The 14,603-nt window shown below is 40.3% G+C and overlaps 2 protein-coding genes across 4 annotated transcripts in view; one reads left to right on the top strand and one right to left on the bottom strand.

Annotated features, from left to right (window-relative positions):
- The window catches only part of ODF2L (outer dense fiber of sperm tails 2 like), a 399,873-nt gene extending 398,252 nt beyond the window's left edge, over nucleotides 1-1,621 (bottom strand). Inside the window, exon 1 of the mRNA XM_059884675.1 lies at nucleotides 746-1,621. The gene's annotated coding sequence lies outside the window, so the exon portion shown is untranslated. The remainder of the gene's footprint in view (nucleotides 1-745) is intronic.
- A 21-nt stretch (nucleotides 1,622-1,642) lies between these two features.
- The window catches only part of SH3GLB1 (SH3 domain containing GRB2 like, endophilin B1), a 49,701-nt gene continuing 36,740 nt past the window's right edge, over nucleotides 1,643-14,603 (top strand). For 2 of the 3 annotated variants that reach the window (XM_059884695.1, XM_059884694.1), the window contains exons 1-2: nucleotides 1,714-1,870; nucleotides 13,446-13,587. In XM_059884695.1, coding sequence (XP_059740678.1) covers nucleotides 1,799-1,870; nucleotides 13,446-13,587 — 214 coding nt within the window. In that variant the 5' untranslated portion in view covers nucleotides 1,714-1,798. 3 annotated transcript variants of the gene reach the window in all.

Below are 14,603 nucleotides of genomic sequence, written 5' to 3'. Positions count from 1 at the left end.
AAGTCAGCGTATCTACAAGTTTGAGGAAGAGGATTCAGAGTTTTTTCCTCTCATGGTGAAGGCGGGCGGTGTTGAGATCACTTTGTAGAAATAGGGAATATGACAAAACATACTTACTGGGAAGACAGACATCTGCAAAGAGATACAGTGTTTTCCATGTAAAAGTCTAAATTGGACAATAAATAACAAAATTCCTGATTATATAGTTCCTTTCCCATATTTCTGGCAAGGTAAGTTGAGAAGAAAGAGCGATGGAGCAGATTCATTCTTTTGTAGTTACCTTAGAAAGAAGTGTCTGTTTCTGTTACCACCACAAAGAATACAACTATTTGTATGTTATCTACTCTGCCTTGTAATACTTGGGAACGAATCTGTGTGCCTTTAACATAGCTACTACTGCTGTGATTGCTGTTTCAGTAAAACACTAAGCATGAATGTGAACTCATTTCATTGCCTGCTGGGCCTGCATTTTTCCAGCTCTAATGTAACACAAGGACACTGCAACACACAAAAAAATAGCCTTTTCTTCGAAATACTAACGTCTCTGCCTCCGTTCTTGCACCTGTTTCAATCAGTTCAAGCATAGGCTGTATCCTTAAAGCTGCTTTAGAAGATACTTGGAATTGGAGGGTTTTGAACAGATTTCACGTCATATTCCCATTAGTTATTAAAATTCACATCATATTCTCATTAGTTATTAACATTCTCCTCGCTAAATCGTTAAGCAGTATTCTATCTCACTCACCATCTTTATACTTCTTTGCGTCCTCCATCCTGCACTTGGTGTCTTGGGCGCCGTATTCTGCACCAAAGTAGGCACCTAGTGTTGATTTTGTAGTCCAGCGTGTCCACGGTCATTCAGTCACAAAGCCCTTGTGGAAGCACACAGAAACAGAACTGGCCCCGGGGATGGGAGTTGTCCTTGAAAGCTGTCGAGTAACCGAACTGAGAGCTTCCTGAGGGCAGGGACAATCTTGTTCAGCACGGTGTGTGCAGCACAGGATTCAGTTCTGGTACAAGATGGATAGTCGATAATGCTGAATAAATGAAAAATAGGTTCGGTGGGAACATTTAACTTCAACTCTATTCTGCAAACGTTCGCCGCGTGCCATCCAGGCGTCAGGGAAACAGTAGGGCGCGGGTGCTTGAAGATGACAGGGAACTGTTGGTTCTAATTTCACATACTGTAATTCTATGCTACAGTTTCCATATTTTCACTTAAAACAAAACGGGGAGTTTGGGTTCTCTCTGCTCGCGGTTCCCAGGGGCTTAAGCGCAAACACCGAGCGCCACAGCCGCTCGGAGGCGCGCCCCTAGCAACGAACGCGACCCTCCCCCCAGCGGAAAGGGCGCTCCGGGAGCTTTCAGCCGCTCAGCCGCGGCGCTCCTGAAGGGGTCGCTGTTCCCGCGATAACCTCTATAAAGGCCCCGCCCCGAGGCCCGCTCTCGCTTCCTCGGTTGGGGACCCGGCCCTGAAAGGCCAGGACGCTGCTCTGTGTCTCGCAAGCCCACCGCGAAGCCCGCCGACGTTAGCGGTATCTCTCCAGGCGTCACAGGCCCTGGGTCTCGGCCGCTGCCGCCTGGACGCGCGGCCGGCTTCGAGGCGGTTGTTCTCTCCCCTCGCCCCACCCTCTCTCTCCCCCTTCACGGAAACGACAGCTGCGGCGGCGAGGCTGGCGCCGCCTCCCTCCACCTACCACGTCTGCCCCCGCCACTCTTGCCCGGCGCCCCAGCCCGGCCGCGGCGCCTCCATCTCCCCGCTAGGTCAGCCGGCTGCTCCGTCCGGCTGACGCCCAGGATGAACATCATGGACTTCAACGTGAAGAAGCTGGCGGCCGACGCGGGCACCTTCCTCAGTCGTGCAGTGCAGGTACCGCGGCGGGAAGAAGGGGTGGCGACGCCCAGGAGGGATAGGGAGGGGTCGCCCGAGACAGCCGCGCCCTCTGCACCCGGCTTCGCCGACCGCCCGTCTGGCCTGCCGCGGCCGGAGGCCCGGGTGATGGGCGCGGCCTTGTGCCCCTCTGGGCCTGGCGGCCGTTTTCCTCACGCTTCTTGCCCAACTGCCGCTGCCGGGGAAGCGAGGCGGAGTGGGCACAGGGCCCGGAGCTTCCTCCCTTCTCTGGAGGACACCTTGAGTTCGGCTTCGGGCCGAGGCACAGCACCGCCGGCCTTTCTGACCCCACGGCGCCGCTGCTCCTGTGCCCTCCCTCCCCGGGCGGGCGGAGGCTTTGCGAGTCCGCGGGGTAGTAGAGACCATTCTTGCACCACCCCCACTTTTTCATTTCGTCTCCCTCTCTCCTCGCCAAGTCCAAGAAGGAAGTTTCCTTTTCCTGCCCCTCAACCCAGGGAGCTGCCAACGCAGTTCCCTGCCGTCCTCTCACCCTGAGAGGAAGGTTCCCGGTCTTGGCTGTCCGTAGCAGAAATGGAGATCGCCACTTGGCGTCCAGACTGCCAGAGCCACAGAGCTTGGGGGGTTTCCCACTCACTTTCGAAATGGGAAGCGCTGACCGTAGGGCAGGGAGCAAGAAGAAGATCCATGTTGTGCTTATAGTCACAGGGACATTTTTCAAGTAACACTTTAAGGGGGAAAGTTGACTGTCTCATCGTATTCAGAAATAAAGGAAGTGTCGGTTCTAGGGAACTTGGACAGTTTTCTACAGTCATCACCCACATTATGCCAACTAAGTTAAATCTACGAACAGATGTAAATTTCACCACAACACGGGTTATAAACAGTCTGGTGTTTTAAGTTAATGACAGTCACAGTAGCAACAAGATTCTCTTTTGTAAAGAAAAAACAAAAATAGTTTTCTTATGTAACATGCCAAGTTGAAATGTAAATCATGTGTATTGCATTATTACTTTCCTTGTCCCCTTTACTCCAGTTTTATTCACATAGTTAATCTTACATTGCACCGTTTTTGGCAAAAAATGGTAGAACTAGAGCAGGGTAATGGCTGCCTATATTGTGAGCTTTTGGTGGTGTTTTAGTGCTGATTCCCTGTGATTCTAGGTGCTGAATGCAGATTTGGCACTGCTTAATCCCACTCTTTTCAATACAGCTAGAGGACTTTCCTGGCAGTCCACTGGCTAAGACAACATGCTTCCATTGCAGGGGGCACAGGTTAGATCCCTGGTCAGGGAACTAAGATCCCACACGCCCCAGCAGCCATACATACATACATACATACATATTTTTTTAGATATGTTTTCAGGTACATAATCAGAACTTCTTAAATAGGACATATATATTACAAATTGATTTAAATAATTGATAGACTCGATTTTTAAAATCTGGCAAAGCTCTCAAGATGTACTTTCCAAATGAATTTCAGTTACTTGTTTCAAATTTTCTAGGAAGAAGTTTTAAAATTCTAATCTGATAGTTATCAAATAATTTTCAGCCTTAAATACTTAAGTGCTTACTGCATGCCTGTGTGTCACTACCATTTTGGACACTAGTGTTTTATAATCAACATAATGTCTGCGCTCCTGGAGCTTACTGTCTAACAGCAAAAAACAAACTAGTAAATACATCAGGCAGTGATGTAGAAAAAGGCCAAAAGGTATAGGTTAAGGGCAGGGGTAGTGGTTGTTGCCAGGATGGTAAGGGCAAGCCTTTCTAATAGGTTCAAATGCAAAAAGACCTCAAGAAAGTGACAGATCAGGCAGAGGTAGCAAGTGTAGAATCTGATGTTGCAGGGATATTAGGGAGACTAGTTAAGGAGCTGTGGCCATAGGACAGGCAAAAGGTGATAGAACGTAAATAAGAATGATAGCAGGGGACGTTCAAAACCTAACCAGTATTGCATATTATATTGACTCTGAAGTATGAGAGAAAGATGAGTCAAGGATGACTCTGAGGTTTTGGCTTGAGCCACTTACTAAGGGAAAAATATCAGGAGGAGCAGGCTCCTTTGATACGTCTTTTTATGTTAAGTCTGTGTCTCTTAGAGGTACATTTTTAAATATTTGTAAACTATCATGTCTGAGAATTGCTTTAAAATGTTTCAGAAGAAGGAAGGGTGGGTAGTTGAAACAACATTGGCAAACGGTTCATACTGGGTTATGGGTTCATGAGATGTTATTATACCATTATACTTCCATGTTTCACGTTTTCTGCAATTTTTTAAAATATGTAAGGAAATAAAGATGGTTCCAAAGTGTAATGTGCAATTTGGAGTGCTGTGTGTAGTTTTCAACAAAACACTGCTTTCTCATTTTGGTAGTCAATAACTGAGTTCCTACTCTAAATTGAGTTGACCAGTGTAGTGTCAAAGTGCCAGATTTAATGCTAAGAATAGTGTAAGAGCTAGGCCAGTTACTCAGTATAAGCAATAAGAACAGTCGGGATGGAATTTAGCTTTGATATTTCTAAATCTGTTTAAATCAAATTACACCTTAAGGAATAGGCCATTCTCTGGTTAGACAACTGCCATATTCTTTCATTTTACTTACAAATTCTAACTTAAAAATTAAACATGTTCCCTATTTTAAAACATAAAATCAGACTATTTAAGTATATAAATGAGTCCCATCTTTGAACTCTCACTCTTTTAAAATATGGTTATATACATTAGTACTTTAAAAAGTAAGGTAAATGTATAAATGAATAGGGGTATATCATTCCCTAACAGTCTGTTTGGGTGTTTTTATTGTTCGTAATGCCTTCAATAGAATACAAAAGGATCAGGTAATTTATCCTTGGTAAAGTGTCTTGAAAGCCATTAAAATCCTATCTTTTCAGTCCAGATTCCTTAATTGAGAATTAAATACTTCCTTCCAGCCTTGTCTTTTCTCTCCTCATGTAAAACACTGTATTTCCATCAAATTATTTTTTAATTTCAAAAATATCTTGTACTTTTCTAATTCTAGATTTTTGTTCATACAGTTAAATTCATCTTGAATGCTTTCCACTCCCTTTCTGTAACCTTTCCTTCCCTCAGAATACAACTTGAAGTCCATCTTAGACCGCAAGAACTTGATGTGAATACCTGTGGCAATTCCTGTGTCATTCTTAAATTATGTATGATCGTGTGGCATTTTTCTTCTAATGAATTATTATGTAGGGTCTCTAACATGTCTAAAATGTTGTTACTCTATGGCTTTCATGTCATTAATAAGATCGTATGACCTAAGGAATCAACTCTCCCATCTTATTCCCCTTTCACGGTATCCAGCATGATTTTTGTGTTCTTTTTTGGTTTTAATTTTTATGTCATTTTAGCCAAGCAAATAGTAGCTATATGCAAAGTTTACTCTTTGAATCATTTAACATGTTAAATAATTGTTTTCATTAGTATTTTTCTAGCATTATATATGCTGATGTTGGGGTTGATTTAATGGTAATCTAAAATATTAAACTCATTAATTGAACCTATATTTATTGAGTACCTCCTTAGTACTTGATATGGAAGAATACAAAGATGAATGACACCCCAGTTACTGCCCTCAAGGACTTCATAATCTACTCTCAATTTGTCATAATTATTCTTTGTAGTAAATTTCCATTTTGTAAATTTTTGTTCTTCATTTGATAAATCTTTCAAATGGGTACATTTTTAATTCAGAATTGATACTGAAGCAAAAAATTTTGCTCACCATCCTTAAATGATATATATTCTTTATATCTGTATAATATTTTCATACTAAATTACTAAAGGAAGAGAGTTCATTTTCTAACTTTTTTTAACTGCTAAGTTACACTATAAAATTGATGAACACCAGCTGTTTTCTGATAAGGAAAGTCTCTAAACTTTAGTTGTAACTCTAACCTTTATCTTCCATCTGATTTAGCAAGCACAATAGTGTATCTAAGCTGGAGATATGAAGATAAATTCTGATGCTGGCCTCCACCAACTCCTGTCAAATCCTGTGTGGAAGGAATTCCACTCTCTCTCATTCCATTTCTTTTTTTAAATTAATTCTGAAATTCCACTTCTTTTTCTTAAAATTTATTTATTTATTTTAATTGGAGGCTAATTACTTTACAATATTGTAGTGGTTTTTGCCATACATTGACATGACTCAGCCATGGGTGTACATGTGTTCCCCATCCTGAACCCGCCTCCCATCTCCCTCCCCATCCCGTCCCGCTGGGTGATCCCAGTACACTGGCCCTGAGCACCCCGTCTCATATATAGAACCTGGACTGGCAATCTATTTCACATATAGTAATATACATGTTTCAATGCTGTTCTCTCAAATCATCCCACCCTCGCCTTCTCCCACAAAGTCCAAAAGTCTGTTCTTTACATCTGTGTCTCTTTTGCTGTCTCGCATATATGCTCATCATTATCATCTTTCTGAATTCCATATATATGTGTAACATTTCTTTTATAGAATTTAAATTGCAGTAACTTTGCCATGTCTCTGAAACTCTAATAAATACACTGTATTCAAAGGCCATACATTTTCTCATTCTGTAAAAACTCTGCATGTTTAGTGTTACCGAAAACTGTGTTCACATGCTTTGGTGCTATTCTCACTAATTTAGTAAACAACTAGATAGAAGATGGTTTGTTAACCTGATATTAAAATAATTATGTATGAGCTTAAAACAGTAGTTCTCAGTCTCAGCTATACTTTCAGTCCAGTTAAATTAGAATCCTTGGGACTTGATTTGACATCAGTGTTTTTGAGAGCTCCCTTGATTCCAAAGAGCAGCCAAAATTAAGAACCAATTGAGAAGTATCTAGTTTCAGTTCAGTCAGTCAGTCGTGTCCGACTCTTTGCAACCCCATGAATCGCAGCACGCCAGGCCTCCCTGTCCATCACCAACTCCCGGAGTTCACTCAGACTCACGTCCATTGAGTCAGTGATGCCATCCAGCCATCTCATCCTCTGTCGTCCCCTTCTCCTCCTGCCCCCAATCCCTCCCAGCGTCAGAGTCTTTTCCAGTGAGTCAACTCTTCACATGAGGTGGCCAAAGGACTGGAGTTTCAGCTTTAGCATCATTCCTTCCAAAGAAATCCCAGGGCTGATCTCCTTCAGAATGGACTGGTTGGATCTCCTTGCAGTCCAAGGGACTCTCAAGAGTCTTCTCCAACACCACAGTTCAAAAGCATCAATTCTTCGGCGCTCAGCCTTCTTCACAGTCCAACTCTCACATCCATACATGACCACAGGAAAAACCATAGCCTTGACTAGACAGACCTTTGTTGGCAAAGTAATGTCTCTGCTTTTGAATATGCTATCTAGGTTGGTCATAACTTTCCTTCCAAGGAGTAAGCATCTTTTAATTTCATGGCTGCAACCACCATCTGCAGTGATTTTGGAGCCCCAAAAAATAAAGTCTGACACTGTTTCCACTGTTTCCCCATCTATTTCCCATGAAGTGATGGGACTGGATGCCATGATCTTAGTTTTCTGAGAGTTGAGCTTTAAGCCAACTTTTTCACTCTCCTCTTTCACTTTCATCAAGACGCTTTTGAGTTCCTCTTCACTTTCTCCCATAAGGGTGGTGTCATCTGCATATCTGAGGTTATTGATATTTCTCCCAGCAATCTTCATTCCAGCTTGTGTTTCTTCCAGTCCAGCGTTTCTCATGATGTACTTTGCATATAAGTTAAATAAGCAGGATGACAATATACAGCCTTGATGTACTATTCCTATTGGAACCAGTCTGGTGTTCCATGTCCCGTTCTAACTGTTGCTTCCTGACCTGCGTATAGGTTTCTCAAGAGGCAGATCAGGTGGTCTGGTATTCCATCTCTTGAAGAATTTTCCACAATTTATTGTGATCCACACAGTCAAAGGCTTTGGCATAGTCAATAAAGCAGAAATAGATGTTTTTCTGGAACTCTATTGCTTTTTCCATGAACCAGCGGATGTTGGCAATTTGATAATCTGGTTCCTCTGCCTTTTCTAAAACCAGCTTGAACATCTGGAAGTTCACAGTTCACATATTGCTCAAGCCTGGCTTGGAGAATTTTGAGCATTGCTTTATAGCATGTGAGATGAGTGCAATTGTGGGGTAGTTTGAGCATTCTTTGGCATTGTCTTTCTTTGGGATTGGAATGAAAACTGACCTTTTCCAGTCCTGTGGCCACTGCTGAGTTTTCCAAATTTGCTGGCATATTGAGTGCAGCACTTTCACAGCATCATCTTTCAGGATTTGAAATAGCTCCACTGAAATTCCATCACCTCCACTAGCTTTGTTCGTAGTGATGCTTTCTAAGGCCCACTTGACTTCACATTCCAGGATGTCTGGCTCTAGGTGAGTGATCACACCATCGTGATTATCTGGGTAGTGAAGATCTTTTTTGTACAGTTCTTCTGTGTATTCTTGCTACCTCTTCTTAATATCTAGTTTAGAGTTCACTAATACATTCAGAATTTGTGTTATATATTTGCCTCCAAGAATTTTAGATTTCTTTTACACAATTACTTTACCCAGAGAATTGATGGTTAGAGTTTATGTTAGTAGATGTCTTTGATCACACAGCATTTTCACTTGTCCTTTTTTCTCTCTAGTAAATTGGAGCATAGAATCCAGGCTCCTTATTTCATACTATAGGCTATGTGCCTGTGCTAGTAAAGGAAGGATTACAGTACCTGGCATAATGAGGCTGACTCAAAGACAATCCTTTTCTTAAAGCAGTGTTTAGAGAAAATATATAAAAAGAGAGGGTTGAACTTTCTTGAGTCATTGTACTGTGAAATATTACTAATGAATTATTAGTAATTACTAATGAAATATTATGAAAGAATACCACATCACATTACATTTTAGAGAACGTGATGTTTCAATTTCTATGATTTTTTTGCTTTCTGACTTTCACTGTAGCTTGTTTTTCACAGAAGCTTTTGATTATTAAATGGTACTGCTATACACTCATTGAAATATTAATACATGCTTAAAATCAAGTGTGGTTTGCAGTGAACAACTATCATCACTAATTGACTACAAAGTCAGAAATGATTTTGGACTTTAGGGATTTTGAAAATTGAAATTTTTAGGGTAAAATTTAAAATTTTTGATAATTAGGAAAGGGATCTTTCTTTAAAAAAAAAAAGTCTTGTCCTTCTGATAAAGATACCATCATAATTTGAATGCTGAAGCTCAAATAATTCGGCCACCTGATGAGAAGATCCAACTCATTGGAAAAGACCCTGATACTGGGAAACATTGAAGGCAAAAGAGGGCAACAGAGGGTGAGATAAATAAATAGCATCACTAATTCAATGGATATGAATCTGACCAAACTCTGGGAGATAGTGAAGGATAGGGAAGCCCAGCGTGCTGTAGTCCATGGGGTTGCAAAGAGTCCAGCACGACTTAGCGACTAAACAACAGCAACAACAAGATCATAAAATCCTTCTGGGCAAGAACCCTGTTATATGCTAAATATATATTTCACATACAGTAGAAGAAAAATATGTGTATCCTCCATAAATATCTTGGATTAATAATTCTCCTTAATTTAGTTGATGTAACATCATTTTCTATAGTTCTTTAAAATGTTTTAGAGGAAATTTTGTGTACTAAATACTGTACTGTTTTATTATTGTAATGTCATACCTTGTGATTAACAATGGAAAAAAAAATCCTTAAGTCCCCACAATGGTAAAAATTAAGGGAAATATGTCTTTTACAGTTGTACGTTTAAATAATAAAATTTAAATTTTTTCAACTTAAATATGTGATGGCATTAGCAATGCTCTTATGTCCCTTTTCCTCCCCCTTATTTTATTTTTTAGCTAGAGTTAAACTAATCCTTAATTTGATTATTATTGAATATTATGTAAGAAGGAGAGGTAAGCTATAGGATACAGCTCACCAGAGTGCTATGAACAAAGAAACAAACAAGGAAGCACAGAATACGTTTAGGTAATGTGATAGAAAAATATCAGTTGCTTGAAATCAAGTATTTTACTGAGAGGGTAGCTCATAGTATAATAAGACTATGATTCAAACAGATATGAGATTAAATCCCAACTCTGACATTTTAGGGCAAAACTTTAAACCATTCTCAATTTCTTCACTTAATTTATGATTCTTAACCTATGTAACAAGATTTTTTTTTTTTTTGAGTACTTGATTCAAAATGCAGAGCAACTGTTTTTCACTCTCAGAAAAAAGCAGGTAAACATCAGAATTTATTATTGGTAGTTAAATACATGGACCTTCCCGTAGAACTACTATTTTCTAAACAGGCCTCCTATAATCAAACTGTCTCACTCATACTTAAGGGTTCCATAAAATCACTCAGTCCCTGGATCAAGAAACAATAGGACCCCCTGTGTTGGTCATCTGTCCGCCATCTTTTTATCTTAGTATCCTTATTGTCAAATTATGTATGTACTTGTTAGTTGTCTTTCTTCTCTGTTAATATTTAAGTTTCCTTAGAGACAAAGCTTGTCAGTTTTCTAGCTGTTGAAACCCATGTGCTTAGAATAATGCCTAGCATATACCTGGGTGTTTAATAAAGATTTGTTGGAAGAATGAAAGGAATGAACAAATACAATATTAGATATACCTGCTTACTAAGGAGCTAAGTGGAGAATTTTTTTCTACTGATAGATCATCCTTTATAAATGATGTTGCTTCATCTGGGAAATAACCATGGGAGGCAGATTTCTAATATGTAAAATTTTAAAGTGTACCTTTGGTAGGTCTGTTGCTTAGAATCTTCAGGGATCTATAAAAAACACCAGCATCTCTCTTAAGAATTAGATTGCGTCATTACCTAGCTGACCTTGGGGTCAGGGTTTTGATTTTTGCCAGTGCCTCTACTATCCTCAGTTACAGTGCGCTGCAACTGTACAAGCCTAGGCAATTGCTTTGGAATTACGGTCTGCCCTGCTGTTCTCAGTTCCACGCAGGGGTTGGCTACAGGCCAGTCTTTAAAAGACCTAAAGTTTTACAAAAGCTATTGTAGCTATTTCTAGGCCTTGAATAAGACCTTTAGTGAGGGTGTACCAGAAGTCTAAGAATAACATTCTAAAGGACCTTTGAGCTAAAAATGCTGACTGATAATCAGTTGAAATCTGTATTAGACCAAGAAGGATGCTGAAAGAAACAGATAATAAAATTCAGAAAAATGGAACTACAGAAGATATTTCAAGAAATGAGAGGGGGAAAAAGTGAACATTAAATTTTGTTATACAGAAATGTGTGCTGTGTGCTTAGTCGCTCAGTCAGGTCCAGCTCTGCAACGCCATAGACTGCAGCCCACCAGGCTTCTCTGTCCGTGGGGATTCTCCAGGCAAGAATATTGGAGTGGGTTGCCATGCCCTCCTTCAGGGGATCTTCCCAACCCAGGGATCCAACCCAGACCTCCCACATTGCAGGCACATTCTTTACTGTCTGAGCCACCAGAGAAGAGTCATGACTAATGAGTATAGTGTTAGTGATAGTGATATACTTGTGTTTTGATGGAAAACCACATATTCTAGAGAAAAACTATTCATGATAAACTGCCTGAGTCATTGCTTCTAGTATTTAATTAAAAGTGTCCGGAAGTCTCCATAAAATCTACACAGAAATACTTTTTACCTCTTTGTTATTGTATGGGCATTGCTGCGTTTCCTCAGAAACAAATATACTCAAGATAATAAAAATTGATACGTTGAGTCTATTTAACTACATTTTATGATCTTTAAAAAGATGCCTCGGTAGTATGAATTGGGCTTCTCTGATAGCTCAGTTGGTAAAGAATCCACCTGCAATGCAGGATGTTCCAAATGTTAATCCATAAATCAACTGCTGGAACATATCTTAAGGAAACAAGTTAAATGATAGTTTCTCAGAACATCCCGTAGAAGCCTGTCTAACTAGATGTGGTTAAAATGCCAATGATACAAAGCCACATTAAACATAATCAGATCAGATCAGTCGCTCAGCCGTGTCCGACTCTTTGCAACCCCATGAATCGCAGCACACCAGGCCTCCCTGTCCATCACTAACTCCTGGGGTTCACTCAGACTCACGTCCATCGAGTCAGTGATGCCATCCAGCCATCTCATCCTCTGTCGTCCCCTTCTCCTCCTGCCCCCAATCCCTCCCAGCGTCAGAGTCTTTTCCAGTGAGTCAACTCTTCACATGAGGTGGCCAAAGGACTGGAGTTTCAGCTTTAGCATCATTCCTTCCAAAGAAAGCCCAGGGCTGTTCTCCTTCAGGATGGACTGGTTGGATCTCCTTGCAGTCCAAGGCACTCTGAAGAGTCTTCTCCAACACCACAGTTCAAAAGCATCAATTCTTCAGCACTCAGCTTTCTTCACAGTCCAACTCTGACATCCATACATGACCACAGGAAAAACCATAGCCTTGACTAGACAAACCTTTGTTGGCAAAGTAATGTCTCTGCTTGTGACTCTGATATCTAGGTTGGGCATAACTTATCTTCCAAGGAATAAGCATCTTTTAATTTCATGCCTGCAGTCACCATCTGCAGTGGTTTTGGAGCCCAGAAAAACAAAGTCTGACACTGTTTCCACTGTTTCCCCATCTATTTCCCATGAAGTGATGGGGCCAGATGCCATGATCATCGTTTTCTGAATGTTGAGCTTTAAGCCAGCTTTTTCTGTCTCCACTTTCACTTTCATCAAGAGGCTTTTTAGTTCCTCTTCACTTTCTGCCATAAGGGTGGTGTCATAATAGCCCTTTTTAAATTCAAAATAATAATTACCAGGCACTGAACAAAGTGATGTACGTACATACCCTTACTTAAATTCTTAAAGCACTTTAAGATATGTATTGTACCTCTTTTACAATGAAAGATACCTGAGGAAAAAAATATTCAAAAGCTCGCTTAGGTCACATAGTTAGCAGTACAGTCAGGATTTGATGGCACCCCACTCCAGCACTCTTGCCTGGAAAATCCCATGGACGGAGGAGCATGGTGGGCTGCAGTCCATGGGGTCACGAAGAGTCGGACACGACTGAGCAACTTCACTTTCATTTTTCACTTTCATGCATTGGAGAAGGAAATGGCAACCCACTCCAGTGTTCTTGCCTGGAGAATCCCAGGGATGGCAGAGCCTGGTGGGCTGCCGTCTATGGGGTCGCACAGAGTCGGACACGACTGAAGTGACTTAGCAGCAGCAGCAGGATTTGAATTCAGATCCAGCTGGCTCAAAAATGTTTACTGGTTATGATTGGTTATCCTACCTTTATATGTAAAAAATATTTATATACTTTATTTATATACAAAATAGTATGGCAAATTTTCTATCATTCACACCATACATTTTAGCAGAACTAAGGATATGTATTAACTATGAGATATGATTATCCTAAGTGCCTTAGGGTTATCATATCCTAAGAGGTATGGATATATTACAAGAGGGGCAAAAAACAGCCTTCATATGCAACAGTTTAAGAACAATTATTTGTATGTCCAGGATTGTTTGGATTTGAGTTTTATTTTTAATTACTGATATAGATTCCTAAAGTGTATTTGGGGTATATTTAATTTTTTTTATTATACAATCAATAACAGTTCACAGAAGAAAAGCTTGGCCAGGCAGAGAAGACAGAATTGGATGCTCACTTAGAGAACCTCCTTAGCAAAGCTGAATGTACCAAAATATGGACAGAAAAAATAATGAAACAAACTGAAGTGTTATTGCAGCCAAATCCAAGTAAGAAACTTTTTACCTTTTGTCTACATTATTGACTAATCTTATTAAAAAATACTGTTAATAGGTTTTTTAATGTGTTTTTTAAGAAGTTTTAATGGCTGTTGGGAAACATTTTCTGGTTATGGCTTTGAGGTCTATGTTATTTTGTATGTGTGTTTTTGGTAAAGAGGGTGATAAACACTTCATTGGGTATCCTCTAAGAAATTGAGAGTTAACGTTTTTAAGGCCTTTGGAGAATCCTATTGAAATTCCAGGCAGCAACTTTGGAATTTTAAGAGTTATGAAAGCCTGTGAGATAATCTTCCTTCCTCATCCAGGGGAGAACTGCCCCTATATAATTAAGGGAAAATTACATAGAAACTTAAGCAGTTACCAATTATTAATGTTTAAGTTTTATGTTTTTACACAAATTACTCCATTTGATTTTCAGACATCTCCATAAGACTTTTCAGATCACCTAACTCAATAACCTGGCAAATAAGATGCACAATCATTGTTTTAATTGAAACTTACAAGTTAGCATTTTGTTCAATGTAGCATAACTAATTAAAAGTAGAGCTTGAACTAGAACCAGGTATATTGACGGGGAGCTTTACAGATCAAAACTAAAGGACAAAATCAACAGCAACAGTTCCTGCCTTCCTTTTCCCTTTCCCCAGTGTTATTGTCACCATGTCGTGAAATGCCATAAAGTTTCTTTCAGATACTACCTCCAAGCTTTAAACTTTTTGCTGTTATATAAACCTTAAGCAGTATATTGCTCAGACTCTTTTCGACTCCATGGACTGCCCACTAGGCTCCTCTATCCGTGGAATTTCCCTGCAAGTATACTGGAGTGGATTGCCATCTCCCTCTCCGGGGCATCTTCCAGACCCAGGGAATGAACTCACATCTCCTGCATTGCAGGTGGATTCTATAATGTGGAGCCACTGGGGAACCCCAAGCACTATACTAAATACTGTGGCATTTTAATTAAATTGTGGTGACTTTAAAATAGTCCTTTTACTCTTTGAGGC

This window comes from Bos taurus, chromosome 3 (assembly GCF_002263795.3).
Source record: "Bos taurus isolate L1 Dominette 01449 registration number 42190680 breed Hereford chromosome 3, ARS-UCD2.0, whole genome shotgun sequence".
Taxonomy (NCBI): Eukaryota; Metazoa; Chordata; class Mammalia; order Artiodactyla; family Bovidae; genus Bos; species Bos taurus.
Note: the sequence above shows the minus strand (reverse complement) of the source record. Positions and strands in the feature narration are given on the sequence as shown.